The following is a 20,695-nucleotide window of genomic DNA, read 5'->3' on the forward strand; positions in this document are numbered from 1 at the left end:
TTTTATTTTTTACATTTCATTGTGGAGTAACTGAAATGTTGATCCATCCTCAGTTCTCCCTTCACAGCCATTTTAACTGGAGCTGTTTTAAAAGCACCAATGGTGACATCTCTTAGCAGTTTCCTTCCTGTCTTGCAGCTCAGTTCAACGACTGTCTTTGTGTGTGTGGTTTAATACATCATCCACAGCATAATAAACTTGACCATGCTTAAAGATGGATAACAATACCAGATCAGATATTTAATCTACCAATCACTGCCCTTCTGAGGCTTTTGAAAAGCCGCCTAGTCTTTGTAGTTCAATGTATGTATTGGGGACAGAGGAAGAGGTAGTCATTAAAAGAAATGTCAACCCCTATTATTTCACACAGAGTGAGTCCATGTAACTTGTGATTTGTTAAGCCGCATTTGACTCCTGAACTAATTTAGGCTTCTCTAAACAAAAGGGCTGAGTTTTGCAACAACTTATGTTAACATTTTTGAAATCTTTTCACTTTGGTATTCTGATGCTCAATGACAAATCACTAAGTCCATTTCAATCCCACTTTGTCAATCAACAAAATGTGAATAAATCCAAAGGGGTGAATACATTAATGCAACAAGTAAAAGACGCGTCATTTTACTAAATGTTTACATTTTGGGGAAGGGGGTTTAACTAAAAAAAGTTGATTTGAATTGAGGATTGGTTGTCAGCAATAAACCAACTACATTCCCATTTGCTTCACATTTTGTTTATTAAAAATGTATAAATGAAGGCTATGAAGTTCGTACATAAATACACCATGTCTTGGTATAAACATTTGGTTTCCAGGTGTTTTCATATTCAAGGTTGTTGTCTCATGATATAAAATACTGATGGTATCATAGCTCTGTGAGAGGTGATGCTGTATGACAGTTTGCATCCATAAGTATGGTGACACCTTATATCACAGCACTGTGTCCTACTAAAACAGCATCATGAGCCCTGTCTTGAGTGCCCACATTGAGGATAACACAAAGTGTGAAACTCCAGTCTAGCAGATACAATTGAGTATAGCATGCTAAGGTATACTGTATATACCAGTTCATTTCAGATAATGGTTTGCCCATCCAATGTTGCTATTCTTTCCATCATTTAGTCCGACCAGAGTGTATCCAGGAGATGCATATAGTCTTGTGGTCAGTCTGCAGACGGCCGGGTGAGAAAACGCATCAGGCGCTCATAGCTGAGGAAGGTGATTGCGTTGACAGGGAAGGCCCTCAGGCTGTTCAGGAGGAGCCCCTTAAAGAACACTCTCACCCCCTCCTCCTTCAGACTCACACTCATGCAGTGCAGGACCCCCTGGTACACCCGGCCCCCAGCACCGGACATCTGCAGCCGCGCTTTAATCACATCCATGGGCGTGGCAAAGGCCCACGTCACCACGCCTGCCACCCCACCCGCCATCAATACTGCAAATGTGCCTGCAGATACAAACCAAATAATTACCTGAAAATCTATGTAATTGCACTAGCACTCAAACCATCAGCAATAAACGGTCAAATCTAGACACAGACTCGCTTTCTTCTCACAGACTAGCATGGCCTTTGAACTGTTAATGACACACACACTCCAAGTCGACTTTATTGCAGTGACGTATAACAGTTTATCATATCTCAAAATGCCTGGAGATGAGCGTAACATCTCAGGAACCACATAATATAGCAATCTTTTCACGTGAAAAGATGGCCTGGAACACAATCTCTCTCTCCAACTGACCTGGCCGTTTGCCTTCTTCAGTCAGAAACCTGCAGGTCATTTCGTAAGGCAAGAAGTAGATTCCATAGCAGGGTACATCTCTCAGGGTAAGAGCCAACCCCCCCCGAAACAATCCCCTTGGACCCTCCTCCCTCAGGATGACAGTCACACAGTGAATGGGACCTCGATACCCGTCACCACCGACACCAGCCCAGCTCTTGGTCTGGGACTGCAAGCGTACCTTCACCAGGTCAACAGGCGCAGTAACCACCACCTGGCAGCAAAGACAAGCTTGGTGTTAAAAAGGACACATAATGCCATATTTCAGGGCCATTTAAAGCACGTTCCATATTACCTGTGCCAGACCTGAGAAACAGCCAGCTGCGAAGACTGCTGATGCAGAGACAGGGTTGCCTTGGATTCGGTCATTCCGTTGGGACTGGGTGAGGCAGTCTAAAGCATTGCTATAGGAACCAAAGACCACAGCGTTGGTGATGCCAGTAGTCAGGACAGGAAATGTCATGCCCTTGAAGAACCCAGGGATCTGATCCAACAAATACAAAAATAGTATAGTTAAGGAATTACTGATGGTACAACAATGTAGAGAAAATATAAAACACTCAATCGACAAATCCCTGGGCACAAACTGGTTGAATCAACGTTGTTTCAACATAATTTGTCAACGTATTGTGACGTGAACTCTACGAGGAAAATACATTAGTTTTGAAAAAAGTAAATCAACTTGTTCTCTGGGTAAGATTTCAACCACAGGATTATGTCATCATAACCAAATTTCAACATAGACAAACCTTGAATAAAATGTTGAATTTGTACCTTTAAAAGAACTTCAGATGATCAATGATAAAATCTACTATCAGAAGAAAACAAACTATAGGCTGGGCAGCACCTCCTCCTGGAGAATTGATCTATCAGAAGCTACCCTTTGGTAATTGATTGTTGTGAGAGCTCCCCTAAAAACTAAGATTTACTGGACTCTACAAGGTGTTGAAAGCGTTCCACAGCGATGCTGGCCCATGTTGAATCCAGTGCTTCCCACAGTTGTGTCTAGTTGGCTGGATGTCACACAGGAAACTGTTGAGTGTGGAAAACCCAGCAGCGTTGTAGTTTTTAACACAAGCCGGTGCACCTGGGCTGGCACCTACTACCATACCGTGTTGAAAGGCACTTACATTTTTTGTCTAGCCCATTCACCCTCTGAATGGCACACATACACAATCGAGTCTCAAGGCTTAAAAAGTTGTCTTTAACCTGTCTCCTCCTTCATCTACACTGATTGAAGTGGATTTAACAAGTGACATCATTAAAGGATCATAGCTTTCACCTGGATTCACCTGGTCAGTCTATGTCATAGAAAGAGCAGGTGTTTGTAATGTTTTCTATACTCAGTGAGGTTCATTAAAACTACAGTCCCATTCAAAAGTTTGGACACCTATTAATTCAAGGGTTTTTCTTTATTTTTACTATTTTATACATTGTAGAATAATAGTGAAGATATCAAAACTATGAACAAACACATGGAATCATGCAGTAACCAATAAAGTGTTAAACAAGTATTTTTGAATTTAGATTATTCAAAGTAGCCACCCTTTGCCTTGATGACAACTTTGCACACTCTTGGCATTCTCTCAACCAGCTTCATCTGGAATGCTTTTCCAACAGTCTTGAAGGAGTTCCCACAAATGCTGAGCACTTGTTGGCTGTTTTTCCTTCACTCTGCGGTCCAACTCATCCCAAACCATCTTAATTGGGTTGAGGTTGAGTGATTGTGGAGGCCAGATCATCTGATGCAGCACTCCATCACTCTCCTTCTTGGTCAAATAGCCCACACACAGCCTGAAGGTGTGTTGGGTCATTGTCCTGTTGAAAAACAAATGATAGTCCCACTCAGCGCAAACCAGATGGGATGGCGTATCCCTGCAGAATGCTGTGGTAGCCATGCTGGTTAAGTGTGCATTGAATTCTAAATAAATCAACAACAATGTCACCAGCAAAGCACCATCACACCTCCTCCATGCTTCACGGTGGGAACCACAGATACGGAGATCATCCATTCACCTACCATGCGTCTCACAAAGACACAGCCGTTGGAACCAAAAATCTCAAATTTGGACCATATCAGACCAAAGGACAGACTTCCACCGGTCTCATGTCCATTGCTCGTGTTTCTTGACCCAAGCAAGTCTCTTCTTCTTATTGGTGTCCTTTAGTAGTGGTTTCTTTGCAGCAATACAACCATAAAGGCCTGATTCACGCAGTCTCCTCTGAACAGTTCATGTTAAGATGTGTCTGTTACTTGAACTCTGTGAAGCATTTATTTGTGCTACAATCTGAGGTGCAGTTAAGTCTAACGAACTTATCCTCTGTAGCAGAGGTAACTCTAGGTCTTCCTTTCCTGTGGCAGTCCTCATGATAACCAGTTTCATCAGAGCGCTTAATGGTTTTTGTGAGTGAACTTCAAGAAACTTTCCAAGTTCTTGAAATTTTCCTGGATTGACTGACCTTCTGTTACGGTCTTCATATGGTGAAGGAGAGTCGGACCAAACTGCAGCGTGTCGATTGCGATCCATGTTTATTGAAAGTAAACGCGACTAAACACAAATACTACAAAATGAAAACAGCCTATACTTGTGTCATCAAACAAGGACATCAAGACACTCAGGACAATCACCCACAATACAACCAAAGAATATGGCTGCCTAATATGGTTCCCAATCAGAGACAACGATAAACACCTGCCTCTGATTGAGAACCACTTCAGACAGCCACAGACTCTCCTAGAACACCCCACTAAGCTACAATCCCACTAAGCTACACACCACATACAAAAACCCATGTCACACCCTGGCCTGACCAAATACATGAAGAAAAACACAAAATACTTCGACCAGGGCGTGACACCTTCATGTCTTAAAGTAATGATGGACTGTCATTTCTCTTGAGCTGTTCTTGCCATAATATGAACTTGGTCTTTTACCAAATAGGGCTCTATCTCAACTAAAAATCTAGTTAAAGAATAGGACTAAATCAAATCAAACTTTATTTAAAGTGCATTTCAAGTTTGTTTTGATTTAGTCCTATTCTTTAAATTAGATTTTTGGTTGAGATGGAGACATAAATCCAACATATTGATTATTAATTCATAAACAAACTGGAATTAAAGCCAGACAGTGGCACAGATGGAACTATCCAAGCAGAAGATACATCTCGTTCAAATGTTGATATTTGGTTGTGTTGACAACCAATGAGCTTAACACCTTGATAAGCTCATTTTATGATGACGGCTCACCACTCATCGTACTGGGCGACTTTAACCTCCCGACAAGGACTTCAATTCATTTATTTCCACCTCTTTCTTTCCACTCCTTTCCTCATGACCTCACCCTTTCCCAGTCACCTCCTACTCACAAAGCAGAAAATATGCTTGACCTCATCTTTACTAGAGGCTGTTTGCCTACTGATCTCACTACAACTCCCCTCCAGGTCTCTGATAACTACTTTTTCTTTTCTCTCCATCAACCCTAACCACTCAGCCCCTACCCAGATGGTCATGCGCCACCGCAATCTTTGCTCTCTCTCTCCCGGTACTCTCTCCTCTTCTATCCTATCCTCTCTTCCATCTGCTAAATCCTTTTCCCACCTGTCTCCTAACTCTGCCTCTTCAACCCTCCTCTCCTCCCTTTCCTCATCCTTTGACTCTCACTGTCCCCTTACCTCCCAGCCGGCCTGACCTTCCCCTCCCGTTCCGTGGCTGGGTGACTCACTGCATTCTAACAGAACAGGGCTGCGGGCAGCTGAGGGGAAATGGAGGAAAATAAACTTCTGGAGGACCTATCATCCTTCCACACCCTCCTCTGTAACTTATTTTCCTCTGTATATCTTTGCCACTCTAAATGTCTAAATGTCACTCTAAATGTCAAGCTTCTGCCGCCAACCCTGGGAAACCTCTCTCCACTTTTTCCTCCCTCCTTAATCCTCCACCTCCCCCTTCCCTCTCTGTGGACGACTTTGTCAACCACTTTGAAAAAAGGTTGACAACATCCGCTCCTCATTCACTCAGCCTACTAAGTCCACTAGTCCCACTCACACAGAACTACCCTACGCGTTGAGCTCTTTCTCACCTCTCTCCAGATGAAATCATGTGACTAGTGATGTCCAGCTGCCCAACAACCTGCCCACCTTCTGACACACAGGTGGCGACACACATTTCTGTGTGCCTGGCAGACATCTCAGCTTGGATGTCAGCCCACCACCTCAAGCTCAAATTCAACAAAACTGAGCTACTCTTCCTCCAGGGGAAGATCTGCCCACTCCAAGATCTCTCCATCACTGTTAACAACTCTACGGTGTCCCCCTCCCAGAGTGCAAAGAAGCTTGGCATGACACTGGACTACAACCTGTCGTTCTCTGCAAACATCAAAGCAGTGACTCACTCCTACAGGTTCATACTCTACAACATCTGTAGAGTCCGACCGTTCCTCACACAGGAAGCGGCGCAGGTCCTATTCCAGGCAGTTGTAATCTCCCGTCTAGACTCCTGCAACTCTGTTGGCTGGGCTCTACACTTGTGCCATCAAACCCCTGCAACTTATCCAGAATGCTGCAGCTCGCCTGGTGTTCAACCAATATTCTCCCATGTCACTCCTCCTCACACCACTGGCTTCCAGTTGAAGCCCTGGTGCTTGCCTATGGAGCAGCAAGGGAACTGCACCTCCTTACCTTCAGGCTATGCTCAAACCCTACATCCCAAACCAAGCACTCCTTTCCTCCACCTTGGGTCTCTTGGCCCTCCCACCCCTACGGGAGGACAGCTCCTGCTCAGCCCAGTCAAAGCTCTTCTCTGTCCTGGCACCCCAATGGTGGAACAAATTTCTCCCTAAAGTCAGGACAGCAGAGTCCCTTCCTATTTTGGGGAAAACATCTGAAACTCTACCTCTTTGAAGAGTATCTTAAATAACTCTGACGCCCCGATGCCCCCTCCTCCCAATTAAAAAAGAAAAGAAAAAAAGGCACTTCTCTTTTCCCACTAGCACTGACCTTGATGATAAATACTTTGTCAACCAAATACAATTTAATATGACTTTTGTAATACAGTAAATAGCCTTCGTTAAGGCTATCTTACAAACTAATGTAACATTTTACCTCAAAATGAGTAACATATCCATGGCCACATTTTGAGGTTGCTGTAACTATACATGTATTTTTATGTAATAATGTAAAGTGTGGATGTTCAAGATAACATGCATAGGTCGTCACAGGTCTGTGGAGATCTTCACCTTTGTGTAATAATCTGTGCAGAATCTCGAACGGCATAGATCCCCTGCACTATGTACTTTTAATGTATTCTCAACAGCAATCCAGGCAATTTGGTTCTGCTATTAGATGAAGCACAGCGATAACACATTAACACATTAAATATATTGTATAAATAAACTAAAATCCTGACATTGTATTCCCACTTGAACATTGCTGTGCATGGTTGAAAGCGCAGTGATAGACATCTGAGTGAAAACTAAACCAAAAAGAAGACATTGTTTTTTTCATTGGAATTTGGTTGTGCTTTTAGATGGTTGAAAGATTAGTCATAACACACTGGAAATGCATCTAACTTTTGGGTGTCTTTTTGAGTTGGTGAATATAGGTTGTAATCTCATTGTTCGTCTCAACCAAATATCACCCAATTATCAACATTGAAATTACATGCTAGTGTAAAGGATGTGAAACGGCTAGCTTAGTTAGCGGTGCACGCTAAATAGCGTTTCAATCGGTTACGTCACTTGCTCTGAGACATTGAAGGAGTAGTTCCCCTTGCTCTGCAAGGGCCGCGGCTTTTGTGGAGCGATGGGTAACGATGCTTCGAGGGTGACTGTTGTCGATGTGTGCAGAGGGTCCCTGGTTCGCGCCCGGGTATGGGCGAGGGGACGGACGTAAAGTTATACCGTTACACTATGCACAGTGGGATGAGTCACATAATACCAAAGTATTCAAAACCTTACCCCTTCACGCGTGTATGTCCTCGCCACACAGTCACAAATCCCCTTGTATTTAACCTGGGTCTGCAGACGCACCTACACATGGAGTATAATATACATATTATGTGACTTGTCAACAAGTTTAGATTCCTTGGTCTAAATTAGTGGATATAATCATAAAGTTTGAGTGAGTCCAATACTTGTACCTTCACTGTGTCTATTGGATGACCAAAAGCCAACCCCACTGCTCCTAGAACATATTAATATACGCCTAGTTAAATTCACTCTCCATATTCATGTCCAAAAATGTTTTTATACACAAAGATCTATGTTACTCCTTCCTATACATTACCTGAGAGGCATCCTGCTATGAATTCCACAAACGGCATGCTCAGTTGCTTGCTCACACTAAAACAGATAAATTACAGTACAACTATCAGTCCCAGGTTAATCAAGGTAGTTGGGTTTACAATCTCTCACCTTGTAACCATCTAGTCAGAATTCAGCATTTTTTATGATGATACATGAATAGCCATTACATTTTAGGGGAAAATATTAAATGATGAATCATTTTCTCTGATGACATTACCCAGTGGGCACAGACGTCAATTCAATGTATCAACGTTGGATCAACATAATTTAATTGAAATGACGTGTAAACAATGTTGATTCAACCAGTGTTTGCCCAGTGGGTAGACTCATTCAACTTTAATACAGATTTCACAGCACATGGTTCTGGATCTCAAAGAGTGATCTTTGAGCTTGGGAGTGCAATCCTTGCAGTCTTGTGCATGTCAATGTTTTATTGTTTTTAAGGGGGCAGGGTTTGGGGACTAACAGACAACATTATGCCTTTACTGCTACTTACAGCTATTTTCGCTCACATACAGCACACTGCCATCTTAATTCCAAACCTCAGAAACTAACAAACTAACCCATCATCCACAAACTAACCCATCATCCACAAACTAACCCATCTTTCCCAGTACATTACTATTTGACTGTTTCCTTTGACAATACATCCTTCTATTTTACTGTGGATGTCTAGCGAGGTTCTTGAACCTCTGTATGTGTACCGTTTCAACCTAGATTGGCCTAAAAAGAAATACTTTACCGAAGAGTATAATCATATTTCCCATTGGTTGATCTTGGTTTTTCAGATCTCTTAACAGTATGCCTACTGTTCGTAGGTCAATCTGAACACAGACATTATCACTTACCTGTCTTCAAAAGCAAGCCACCGCAAGTACAGTACCAAAAAAAGATAAGAATCTGCACAGGGTTGACTGTTCAATGTCAAGATATCTATTGGAGTCCCATTCTAAATCATTGATAGAAAATATAGGTCGCAAAAGCATACAGCATTGCTTATATGGCTTGTATATAGCTAGTGATATGCTGCTTTTCAACCTGTGCAGACTTAATAAACGCCCACATCAGTCTGGAGCAGTAAACCAGTTAAAAAATATACTAAATGAATTTGGGGCGAACATCCACGTTGCTTTTTGCGCTTAAAAGAATGAAAGCAAATATTTTGAAGAGTGGGTTCGACGAGAAAATTTGGTTGGTGACCTAGATCAAGAGGAAGATTTACCTGATTTGAGCGTTACCTCATCGTAGAATACACACCAACACAAGTTATATCGGAACATTATACTTTCTTGATCGAACTGACTATTGTCTGACTGCCTACAAAGTACTAAATCTCAAGGCAAATCGTCTTTGATTAATTTTTCTAGGGTAGGGTTTTGCTGACCTTGAGCGGTAGAAATGTGCACTGTCCGCTATAAATAAAAATATATATAGCTCTTAGCCATGGTATACTGGCCATATATAACAAACCTAATCTGGCCTTATTGTTTAAATATACCACGGCTGTCAGCCAATCAGAATTCAGGGCTTGAACAACCCAGTTTATAATTAAGCAATAAGGCCCGAGGGGGGTGTGGTATATGGTCAATATACCATGGGTCAGGGCTGTTCTTCGGCACGACGCAATGCGGAGTGCCTGAATACAGCCGTTAGCCGTGGTATATTGGCCAAATATCACAAACCCCTAAGGTGCCTTATTGCCATTATAAACTGGTTACCAAAGTAACAGCAGTAAAAATAAATGCTTTGTCAAACACATGGTATACGGTCTGATATACCACGGCTGTTGCAAAGCCCTTAGTGTCACACCCTGATCTGTTTCACCTGTCTTGTGCTTGTCTCCACCCCCCAACAGTTGTCTCCCATTTTCCTCCATTATCCCCTGTGTATTTATACCTGTGTTTTTTTTTTTTTTTTTTTTTTTGCTGGTCTGTTGCCAGTTCGTCTTGTCAAGTCTTACTAGCTTGGTTTCTCGTCCTTCTGGGTCTGACCATTCTGTCTCTTATTGACGCTGTTTTGGATTACCGACCTCTGCCTGCCGTCCTCGACCTGCCCTTTGTCCCCTCTCTCCCATGTTATAATAAATGATCTAAGAACTGAATACTTAGCCATGGTATTTTGGTCATATACCAAAAACTGCTGAGTTGCCTTATTGTTATTATAAACTGGTTACCAACATAATTAGAATAGTAAAAAAATAAATGTTTAGTCATAACTGTAGTATACAGTCTGATATACCACGGATGTCAGCCAATCAGCATTCAGGGCTCAAAACCACCCAGTTTATAATTGCAGGTATTTTTGCAAGTATGAATTCAATGGTTATAGTTCATTTTTACATGTTCTATGTTTGAGCTGCTTTTGAAAGCAAAAGTCCAATTGAAAACATTACTGCCATTGTTGAATTGGATTTTCATAATGGCAAGCTTGGACTGATGGGTTGGTTAGCTAAACTAGCAAGTCTGTTTGAATGGTTACCACGGCAACTACTGTAGCTATGTAGTCAAATTGCCAGCGAGCTACTTCAGTGGATGTTGAACACATTTCTGGTGGCAAATGATATCTTGCTCAATTATATCTAAACACAGAATAATAGTTAAGCAACAAACTACAATTCCAGAACGATAGATGGCGGTAATGCACCATAAAAGTTGAGCTGCACAACAACAAAAATATGAACATTTTGACCAAAGAACAATGAGACAGATATTTCACTGGATGTATAAATGTGAATCATCTACTTGGCGTTTTCACTCACTACCAAATATGGTAGTGAGAGGAAGCCCGATGGCGGGCAGTGGGAGAAGATGGAACGAGATGGATTTTGTCCGACATTCTGCACATTTTCTAATCGATGAATCATTTGATCTCAATACAGTTTCCTGTTCCCAAAACTGCAATCTGTTATGAAAAGAGTGGATTAAGTTTTGTATATTTAAAGTTTTTTGAAATCGCGTTTAGAAGTTGTGCAAAGACGAATTTAGCTATTGCACACGCGCACTGCACAGAGTAGGGGTTTCCGAACGCGACTTTCTTTTCCCCAACTCAGTTAAGCCAAAATCACTCCCCGTTATTCAGAGGGGCGTTCTAAAACGCTTTGAGCCACCACCAAGTCCGGAAGTGAATATCACCTAGCGCGAAATTTCAGTCACTGATTAATAACATGTGCCCTTGTATTTCAAGATTGAAAAATATAACAACATAACGTCGTGGACCAAGCTAGCCATTAACGTCCATTGACGCTCAAAGACAGATTCAATGGCTGTAGCAGAGTAAATATTTGAGAAAGTATGAATAATAAGCATATGCTTTTACCGGAAAATAGACTACTGACGATAAATTAACAACTTCTAATAACGAGCTAGAAACGTTAAGTAGGCATGGTCTCAGCGCTAATTGCCTGTGAGTGAGACAACGCTAACTAGCCAATGGGAGCGTAGTAGAACGTCTCTTTGAATAACGGGGCGTGGTTTTGGCTGAACTGCGTTTGGAAAAGAAAGACTCTTCCCAAGTCCCTAATGGACATGTGCAGATATATGCTAGTAGAACACGCCAATAGGAGCTCGTGCTTGGCTCTGCCCACCTCCTTGCTTGTTCTGCCTACTATGACTAATTTGTTACAATTGGAAACGACAGGCTGTGGTTTATCTGGGTTTACGTATAAAATATTTGTTTTTACTGGCTCGACACTTCCGGATTGGAGTCTGGACCGCGGTGGGCGCAGTTCCCCAGAGTTGTCAGTTTGCTATACACTGTCAATACCACCTCGTCATTAAAAGGTAATTGAGTCTTACTGGTTTAGCGCACCGCTGACTTCTTGCTACTAGTAACTAGCTAGCTAACTTCGCTCGTGTACGAATAGCTACTGTTCGCGCAGGGTGCGGAGATGTGAAATGTCGCTATCCCACTTGTCAAAAGCTGGCGGCTAACGTTAGCAATGACTATTTTCTTACGACTAAACAACGACGAGTAAATCAAAGCCTTGATATAGAATATAATTAAATGCTAGCAACCAACGTAGCTTCTGAAATGTCTAACGTTAAGTGTGTCCGAGAATTTGCTGGATAACCTTCAAAATAAAACCCTATTTAATATTTGTCCCACATAGATGGAAGGAGATGAGTGTGGGAGGTTTCCTCCAGAACCATCGGAGGGTAAATCACAGAGGGGAAGTGTGGCCTCCTCAGTCACCCGCGGTCAGTTCCCTTTCTTTCAGTCTGGTGTTTACAATGTAATATTGTTTTGTCCCTCTGTGTGTTTTCATATTTGGAAGATCCAAGATTGTGTTTTGTGCTAATGTTAGTGTTATGTCAACTTCCCTCCGTGTATTTTCTCCTACAGCTCAAGATGTGCTTGTGTACCTGGTGGGTGACAGTGCTGTACACCTGTGTGTGGAAGGGGTTGGCTGTGTGAGTGTCCAAGAGCTAGGCCACAGTGTCAGGGAGGCTCTCCACATTCCTGATTCGGCAATGGATGTCTTTGCCTTCTGGCTCTGCTCTCCTCTGCTCGGTAATGACAGCTCTCTCTGTAATGCACCACTCTTCCTCCTCCCCTAGCCCTCAAACAGCTGTGCTGCACATGCTGTGCTGTTATTTTAATATAAACAACTGGGTCATTCATTTGACATTTTTGCTGATTTAATCAGGCTGATTTGTATTACAAAGGAATAGTGTTGTGGCTGGTCTAGTACCATGGCTCACTGTATCATGTAGAGGTTGACCGATTAATCGGAATGGCCGATTTAATTAGGGTCGGTTTTCATAACAATCTGTATTTTTGGATGCTGATTTTGATGAATTATTAGACTTTGGGATGCCACCCGTTAGATAAAATACCAAACGGTTCTGTATTTCACTGAAATAATAAATGTTTTGTTTTCAAAATTATAATTTCTGGATTTGACCACATTAATGACCTATGGCTCATATTTGTGTGTTATTATGTTTAAGTCTATGATTTGAGAGCAGTCTGAGCGATGGTAGGCAGCAGCAGGCTCGTAAGCATTCATTCAAACAGCACTTTTGTGCGTTTTGCCAGAAGCTCTTCGCAAGCACAGTGCTGTTTATGACTTCAAGCCTATCAGCCTAATGGCTGGTGTAACTGATGTGAAATGGCTAGCTAGTTAGCGGGGTGTGCGCTAATAGCGTTTCAAACGTCACTTGGTCTGAGACTTTGAGTAGTTGTTCCCCTTGCTCTGCATGGGTAACGCTGCTTCGAGGGTGGCTGTTGTCGATGTGTTCCTGGTTCGAGCCCAGGGAGGAGCGAGGAGAGGGACGGAAGCTTTACTGTTACAAAAGCAATATTAAAGTGCCTGTAAGAACATCCAATAGTCAAAGGTATATGAAATACAAATGGTATAGAGATAAATAGTCCTATAAATACTACATTAACTAAAACCTCTTACCTTGGAATATTGAAGTCTCATGTTAAAAGGATCCACCAGCTTTCAAATGTTCCCATGTTCTGAGCAAGGAACTCAAATGTTACATGGCACATTGCCATATTTTTACATGGCACATATTGCACTTTTACTTCTCCAACACTTTGTTTTTGCATTATTTAAACCAAATTGAATGTTTTATTTGAGGCTAAATTTATTTTTATTGATGTATTATATTAAGTTAAAATTAGTGTTAATTCAGTATTGTTGTAATTGTCATTATTACAATTATTTTTTCAATTTCAGATTTAATCAGCTTTTTTTTGGTCCTCCAATAATCGGTATAGGCGTTGAAAAATCATAATCGGTCAACCTCTAGTATCATGTATGTGTGGAGATTGTAGAGAGCCCTTGGGCCATAAGTGGAACGCTACCCGTTTGTATGCTTCTCTCTTGAACTACTGTCATGTTGGAAGACTGGCATTGTTTGTAAAATATGGAAGAGATCACTACAGCAAAATTAGTCTAGGCCAAGTCTATAGCTTGTGACTATAGTGTGAAAGATTAGCATGCTTTGTCGTGCCAATCATTTGATCTCTGTTATACCATGAGAATGTTTATTCATCCTTTCATAAATAATAACATTTGGTTGTCTACATCCTGCCTTTTCCTCCTCTCTCAGAACTGCAGTTAAAGCCGAAGCATCAGCCTTATAAACTGTGCCGCCAGTGGCAGGACCTTCTGTATCGCTTCACTGAGGCCTCGGAGGAGGATATATCTCAAGGTGAGACTGCCTGTGTCTCTGTGTAGGGACGACTGTTACAAAAAACACTTTTTTTTCCCTTCTGGTTTTTGAGCAGATTCATATTTTGGCTCCCATGTTATTTCCCCCAAATTGTTGCATTTTTTTCATCCCCACTGCTGAATTCATATTGCTTTGTCAACCTGACTTCCTGTTAACTCTGACCCAACATCACTCATCCTAAACTGTACATCTGCCATCATATAAAATGTTCTGTAATACCCTCATGCTGTATTCTTTTCTCCAGATGAGCCGAGCTTGCAGTACAGAAGGAATGTGTTTTATCCCAAGTCTAAAGAGCTGCAGGTACTACTTGTTTCAATTTTCTCAAACTTCACATGAAACTGCTGGGGGAAAACATTTTCCTTAATATCAGGAAGGTTGTATTGTCAAATGGATAGATTATACTTTCCTGGTCGTAGACACATACCCCGAGTACTCTAGCACCAACCCTCAGAAAATATGCTGAGATTGGTCAAATAATTTCTGTAAAATCTCCTTCCGTTTATTTCCATGTTTTCCAAAAACTGTTAAATATCTGCTCTGAATTAAGATTCAACAATGTCTACATAACAAATGGTGTCAGCTATGACATGAAACATTAACTTTGAAAAAGTATATTTTGGTTATTGAACTACAGTACTAAGTGAAGGTGATTTACACCCGGTAATGGAATTTCATCATGAGTCCCTGATCTGTATTATACATCACATTTTATATAGCCCTTCTTACATCAGCTGACATAAACCCAGCCTAAAACGGCAAGCAATGTAGGTGTAGAAGCACGGTGGCTAGGAAAAACTCCCTAGAAAGGCCAAAACCTAGAGAGGAACCAGGCTATGAGGGGTGGCCAGTCCTCTTCTAACTTGCCAGGTGGAGATGTTTACATTTTCATAAAAGACCAGCATGGTCAAATAATAGTAATCATAGTGAACAGGTCAAGGTTCCATAGCCGCAGGCAGAACAGTTGAAACTGGAGCAGCAGCACGGCCAGGTGGACTGGGGACAACGAGTCATCATGCCAGGTAGTCCTGATGCATGGTCCTAGGTCTCAGGCCCTCCGAGAGAGAGAATTGGAGAGAGCATACTTAAATTAACACAGGACACTGGATAAGACAGGAGAAATACTCCAGATACAACAGACTAACCCTAGCCCCCCGACACAAACTACTGCAGCATAATTGCATAATTATGGTTATGAATGTCCTTCTCATGGTATCTTTTAAATGGGTAGAAAAAGTGTGAATATGCTATCCTCCTTTGCATATTTGGGTATTATTCTACACACTGGCTATTATTTTAATGAGGTCTGTCCCTAAACAAGACCACATTTATTTGGACTGGACCAATCTGACCCATCAAGGTAAATTACAATAGAGTACGTTATTGTGTTCTGAACTTTACTCTACTGTACATTACTATGATACTTTTCTTTACTGTCTAAGCTTGTGAACACAACTGGTTTGATTACTAATGATTTTCAATTATAGCCAATTCAATTGCTGAAATTCTGTTACCAAATCGTTAACGGATTTGAGTTTTAATCACTTAATTCATCAACAAAATTGATATCAGTAAATACACTAATTGATAGGTCTGCCTTGTGAACTTTCATTACCCTTCCTCATGAGGGAGAGAAATTAGAATATATCTTAAAGATATGTGGGGTTTTGGAAATGGAATTAAGGCACAATGGAATTTTTCTTCAACTCACATTTTGGCATGGGTCTTCAACATTGTTTTAGATTTATTTCTAATGCCTTTTTAAGCCTTTCTGGTAATGTTTTGTTTTTCTATTTGTTCGACCAGAAATCAAAGCCGTTGCTTATTCTTAATTTTAGAAAGGAAAATGGTTTAAAAATATGTATATGCCATAATTTCTCAAATATAACTTAGCTTTCATTTGACACTCAATTTGAGATGCTCTTATGAACTTCACATGTTGGTGCTCATGGGTCCTTTTACATGGAAATTACCCAAATTCCCTTTCTGTTTGCATCCTCCTTTATTCCACCTGTCATTGCATGGCCTTTCCCTCTAGATTGAAGACGAGGGGGTGTTGAGACTCCTTTATGATGAGGCACGGGTTAACATCCTCGCGGGCCGCTTCCCCTGTGACTTGGATGGGTTTGGGCGCACTGTCTTTTGCTCTGGAGCTGGGAATTGGTCTGGATGACCAGAAAGCCACTGCTGCTTTAAGGTAAACTATGCCAGGGATTTGAACATCTGCCTCTTGCTGGAGTTATGTTTTGTATAACTCATAATTTTTTTTCAATACCTGACTGCATACCCTGATTATTGCCCCTCTTCTCCCAACTCACTCAGGGAGAAGAAGCTGATATCCTTCCTGCCTGTACATGTTTCAGGGGGAGGTGGGGGGCTGTTCTCTACCCTGAGGGGGAAAGGGGGCCGTCAGGCAGGGCTAGAGCATAACCTGTTGGAGGAATATCGCAAGATCAGCACCTCAGGCAGCACCCCCCTGGAGCCCACTCAGCGTCTACGCCAGTACCTCGGCACATGCCACTCTCTGCCTTACTACGGGTAAGGAACAAGCTGGTCAAAATGGCCTCAACTGCATGGTGCATGGAACACATTCAGTTTCTATCTTCATGTACCACTTGCATCACGTCTCGCTGGTGGGGGTTTTTCTTTTCTTTTTTTTTCTTTTTCTGGGCAGGTGTGCTTTTTTCTCGGGGGAGATCGACAAGCCAGCCCAAGGTATTCTTTATAGAGCAGGACGGAAAGCTGTCAATGTGGGGATCAGTCTGGAAGGGGTGTATGTAATGGACGTCAAAGAGAAGGTGAGACCTGGAATAATGTAAAGTTAAAATGAATGATAATTCCTTTCCATAACAAGCAGAATATTACTTTATTTTTTATTCTGTGTGATTTTAAGTATTGGCATGAACCAGAGGGATCCTTTATCAATGCAAAAAGACTTTTCACTGACTGACCCAACCCTCTCCCTTTCTGCCTCTCTCACATCCCTACTCAATGACAGCACGTGCTCCTGGGCCTGCGCTTCAGTGAGCTGTCTTGGGACCACAGCTACCCTGAAGGGGAGGGTGACTCACACATCCTGTGGCTCGAATTTGATGGGGAGGAGGCTGGCACCCCTGTCAACAAGTTACTGAAGATCTACTCAAAACAAGTAATAAAACCTAACTTCTCCATTTCCCATTGTGCTTTTCCTTAGTAGGTGGTCATAGATTCCCTTGACGTTACCAGAATTCCTACTAGTCTTTGTTCCCTCCTTGTACCTCTAGGCAGAGCTTATGAGCGGCCTTATCGAGTTCTGCGTGGAGCTACGTTCTGCAGCCGAAGGCGGGACGACCACGGAAACTGACGGCGCTGTCGGTCCATCCCATCAGCCTGCTGGACAGGCGGGGGGCAGTGGTGAAGGGAACGGTCGCCGTGGCAAACTGCGTAGGCAGAACAGTGTGGTGTGCAGTCGGGTCCATACACTGAACACCATCAGCTATGTGGACAACGGTTAGTCTGGGGAGGGAGAATCATGCATGCCATTCATTTTGTCAGTATTAACCATCCATATACACAAAGTATGTGGACACCCCTTCAAATTAGTGGATTTGGCCATTTCAGCCACACCGTTGCTGACCGATGTATAAAATCGATTCCATAGACAAACATGGACAGTAGACTGGCCCGTACTGAAGAGCTCAGTGACTTTCAATGTGGCACCGTCATAGGATACAACCTTTCCAACAAGTCAGTTCATCAAATGTCTGCCCTGCTAGAGCTGCCGCTGTCAACTGTAAGTGCTGTTATTGTAAAGTGGAAACGTCTAGGATCAACAACTGCTCAGCCACAAAGTGGTAGGCCACACAAATTCACAGAACGGGCCCGCCGTAAGAAACGTCTGTCATCAGTTGCAACAATCCCTACCGAGTTCCAAACTGCCTCTGGAAGTAACGTCAACACAACTGTTCATCGGGAGCTTCATGAAATGGGTTTCCATGGCCGAGCAGCCACACACAAGCCTAAGATCACCATGCGCAATGCCAAGCGTCGGCTGGCGTAGTATAAAGCTCGCCGCCATTGAACTCTGGAGCAGTAGAAACACGTTCTCTGGAGTGATGAATCACGCTTCATCGTCTGGTTTTGGCGGATGCCAGGAGACCGTTAACTGTAAAGTTTGGTGGTGTGATAATGGTCTGGGGCTGTTTTCCATGTTTCAGGCTAGGCCCGTTAGCGTTAAGATTTCCCTTCACTGGAACTATGACGATTCTGTGCTTCAAATTTTGTGACAACAGTTTGGGGGAAGTCCCTTTCCAGCATTTATGTTTTTAAATATATTTATTCTTAATTGCCCACATGCACAAAGGGAGGTCTAAACAGAAATGGTTTGTCAAGATCGATGTAGAAGGACTTGATTGGCCTGCACAGAGCCCTCACCTCAACCCCATCGAACACCTTTGGAACCCCGACTGCGAGCCAGGCCTAATTACCCAACATCAGTGCCAAACCTCACTCATGCCCTTGTGGCTGAATGGAAGCAAATTCCCGCAGCAATGTTCCAACATCTAGTGGAAAGCCTTCCAAGAATAGTGGCGGCTGTTATAGCAGCAAAGGGGGGACCATATTAATGCCAATGATTTTTGAATGAGACATTTGATGAGCAGGTGTCCACATTCTTTTGGCCAGGTAGTGTAAGTTTCACTTGTTTATCAGGTAAGGTTGTAAAACTAACTGTTAAATGTATTTGTTGACACGGCAGGTAAAGAAATCAAACGTCTGAAACCAAAGCGGGCTGCTTCCTTCTTCACCAGGCAGGCACAGCCACCAACATATTCCGCAGTACAGGTGCAAGAGAGTTTGGAGCAACGGTGATCCTCCATCTCCAGTATAGGCACTGCTCTATGCTAACTGGAGACCAAAACTGAACATGCATGTTAAGATTGCGAGAGGAAAAAGATATGCAAAGATTTGGCATTTATCTTGTTTGTGAAAACACAATGGACCAAGAGTGGGATTTAAGTGTGAATAAATATTTATGCATAATTGTGTGTGTATATGAAGTTAGATGAGAATATTGGCATTCTTTAGGTGATGTTGTGTCGTTGCTTCACAGGTCAAGTTGAACTGGCTACCTATTGGTAGTTTTAATATGAAACTGGAGTGATGGTAACATTCAGTTGTACCACTTTGTATCTTTACCCTTGTGATAAGGGACCTTTTTACTGTTCTCCCTCAGATGGAATTGATCTACTATGACTACGTACAGTATCACCCATTGAAATGTATGCAACACTCTTGGGAAACCAAACAGCACAGGGCATTGTATTGTCTAAAAGGAGGGCAATATTGAAGGCTCTGCAACTATATTGCTCAAACCTCAGTCTGTACCAAAACAAACATGTCTACTGCAGTAGTCTGATGCTATGTGCTAAACATACAGTCCATGATGACCATGAGAGACTGAATCTGTCGTCCTCCCCAGAAATCACAAGGTCAACCATATTCCAGACTGCACCCTTTTCCAAGTGGGTTTAGATTTCACTTTTTGTCATTGTTATATTGTACAACATGCAAGGGCAGTTTGACTTAGGAGCTATCCATTCAAAAAGAGGATGTTTTCTGCTGGCATCTACTCTGTCAGTGTGAGAGGAGTGACTCTACTGTATCGCTGATGCAATTTAGTGTTAATACAAACGGAAGAAAGTGGTTTCCACTGTTATAACTGATATTGTCAATTATGCAAACCTACAAAATAATCAGAACAACAAAATGGTCAAATTCATTGTTCTTAAGTTAAGCTCTTTTAAAACAATTGTAGTGTTCTTTTTTTTTGTGCGCACATGACTGACTCTTAGAGTACTGTTGCTATCTGAAATACTGTAGTGTTTTTACATTTGGTAATTATTGATATTATTGGAGTAATACCTTTGACTCTCATACACCAATCTGTCTTTCTCACACAAATTAGGCATTGGGTCATTTGAAGCCTTATTCATTCACAATGTAGTCTCTGTATAAAAAGACCAAGTGCCTTTTGTTTCAGTATTAATTTGGCATTGAGAGACTAACCTGGTATTTGTCTCCTTGTTTGTCTGTTTAAACATGATCATCAGAATGTTACTATATTCCTTTTTATCTGCTCGTTTTGCTATAAATCTACATCACCTCGTGTACACATTGAGACAGTCAACTATATCAAACCCTTTAACTTCACTGTTTTCTTTGTAATTTCTATAATGTGCACTACCAAACTAAACAAGTGGCTGTAGGTTTAGTCAAACCCATAATACAGTTGTATTCAGCTTTATACTGTTTTGACAAAACGGTGAATCTGAGATTTTTATATTTTTATTTGAAACTTTTTTTGGTTCATTTTTACAATAAAAACGTTTGTCCATATCCGAGCCTGAATGTCATGATTTTGTGTTCCTTGAGTCCTTGCTGCCACCTACTGGC

General features: G+C 41.9%; 2 protein-coding genes across 5 annotated transcripts; one reads left to right on the top strand and one right to left on the bottom strand.

The window, feature by feature from the left end:
* Window positions 1-722: 722 nt before the first annotated feature.
* Window positions 723-9,448, bottom strand: LOC118385096 (solute carrier family 25 member 45). 4 transcript variants are annotated; one of them, XM_035771951.2, is made up of 7 exons: window positions 9,301-9,448; window positions 8,059-8,114; window positions 7,913-7,956; window positions 7,731-7,802; window positions 2,072-2,260; window positions 1,738-1,990; window positions 723-1,442 (listed from the first exon to the last, which is right to left on the bottom strand). In XM_035771951.2, exons 2-7 carry the CDS (start codon window positions 8,093-8,095, stop codon window positions 1,159-1,161), a joined length of 879 nt encoding a protein of 292 aa, XP_035627844.1. In that variant the 5' UTR covers window positions 8,096-8,114; window positions 9,301-9,448; the 3' UTR covers window positions 723-1,158. The 4 variants fall into 4 exon arrangements, with proteins under 4 accessions (XP_035627844.1, XP_035627843.1, XP_052377000.1 ...); XM_035771950.2 differs by lacking the exon at window positions 9,301-9,448 and adding an exon at window positions 8,927-9,276; XM_052521040.1 differs by lacking the exons at window positions 7,731-7,802; window positions 7,913-7,956; window positions 8,059-8,114; window positions 9,301-9,448 and adding an exon at window positions 4,237-4,575.
* Window positions 9,449-11,689: 2,241 nt separating this feature from the next.
* On the top strand, window positions 11,690-20,638 carry LOC118385102 (FERM domain-containing protein 8). The gene is made up of 11 exons (XM_052521769.1): window positions 11,690-11,857; window positions 12,187-12,274; window positions 12,420-12,587; window positions 14,141-14,242; window positions 14,508-14,566; window positions 16,302-16,426; window positions 16,586-16,801; window positions 16,938-17,061; window positions 17,262-17,411; window positions 17,527-17,752; window positions 18,999-20,638. The coding sequence occupies exons 2-11, from the start codon at window positions 12,187-12,189 to the stop codon at window positions 19,109-19,111; spliced, it is 1,371 nt and encodes a 456-aa protein (XP_052377729.1). The 5' UTR covers window positions 11,690-11,857; the 3' UTR covers window positions 19,112-20,638.
* Window positions 20,639-20,695: the final 57 nt, after the last annotated feature.

This window comes from Oncorhynchus keta, chromosome 6 (genome assembly GCF_023373465.1).
Source record: "Oncorhynchus keta strain PuntledgeMale-10-30-2019 chromosome 6, Oket_V2, whole genome shotgun sequence".
Classification (NCBI taxonomy): domain Eukaryota; kingdom Metazoa; phylum Chordata; class Actinopteri; order Salmoniformes; family Salmonidae; genus Oncorhynchus; species Oncorhynchus keta.

Bases quoted from the DNA above. Each gene is read 5' to 3' on its own strand.
- LOC118385096 (XM_035771951.2), bottom strand. From the start codon at position 8,095: ATGCCGTTTGTGGAATTCATAGCAGGATGCCTCTCAG. The intron at 7,803-7,912 runs GTACAAGTATTG...CTCCATGTGTAG, and splicing joins ATCCAATAGACACAGTGAAG to GTGCGTCTGCAGACCCAGGT. The intron at 1,991-2,071 runs GTAATATGGAAC...CTTTGCTGCCAG, and splicing joins GTTTCTCAGGTCTGGCACAG to GTGGTGGTTACTGCGCCTGT.
- LOC118385102 (XM_052521769.1), top strand. From the start codon at position 12,187: ATGGAAGGAGATGAGTGTGGGAGGTTTCCTCCAGAACCATCGGAGGGT. The intron at 12,275-12,419 runs GTCAGTTCCCTT...TTTCTCCTACAG, and splicing joins GGCCTCCTCAGTCACCCGCG to CTCAAGATGTGCTTGTGTAC. The intron at 16,427-16,585 runs GTCTGGATGACC...CAACTCACTCAG, and splicing joins TGCTCTGGAGCTGGGAATTG to GGAGAAGAAGCTGATATCCT.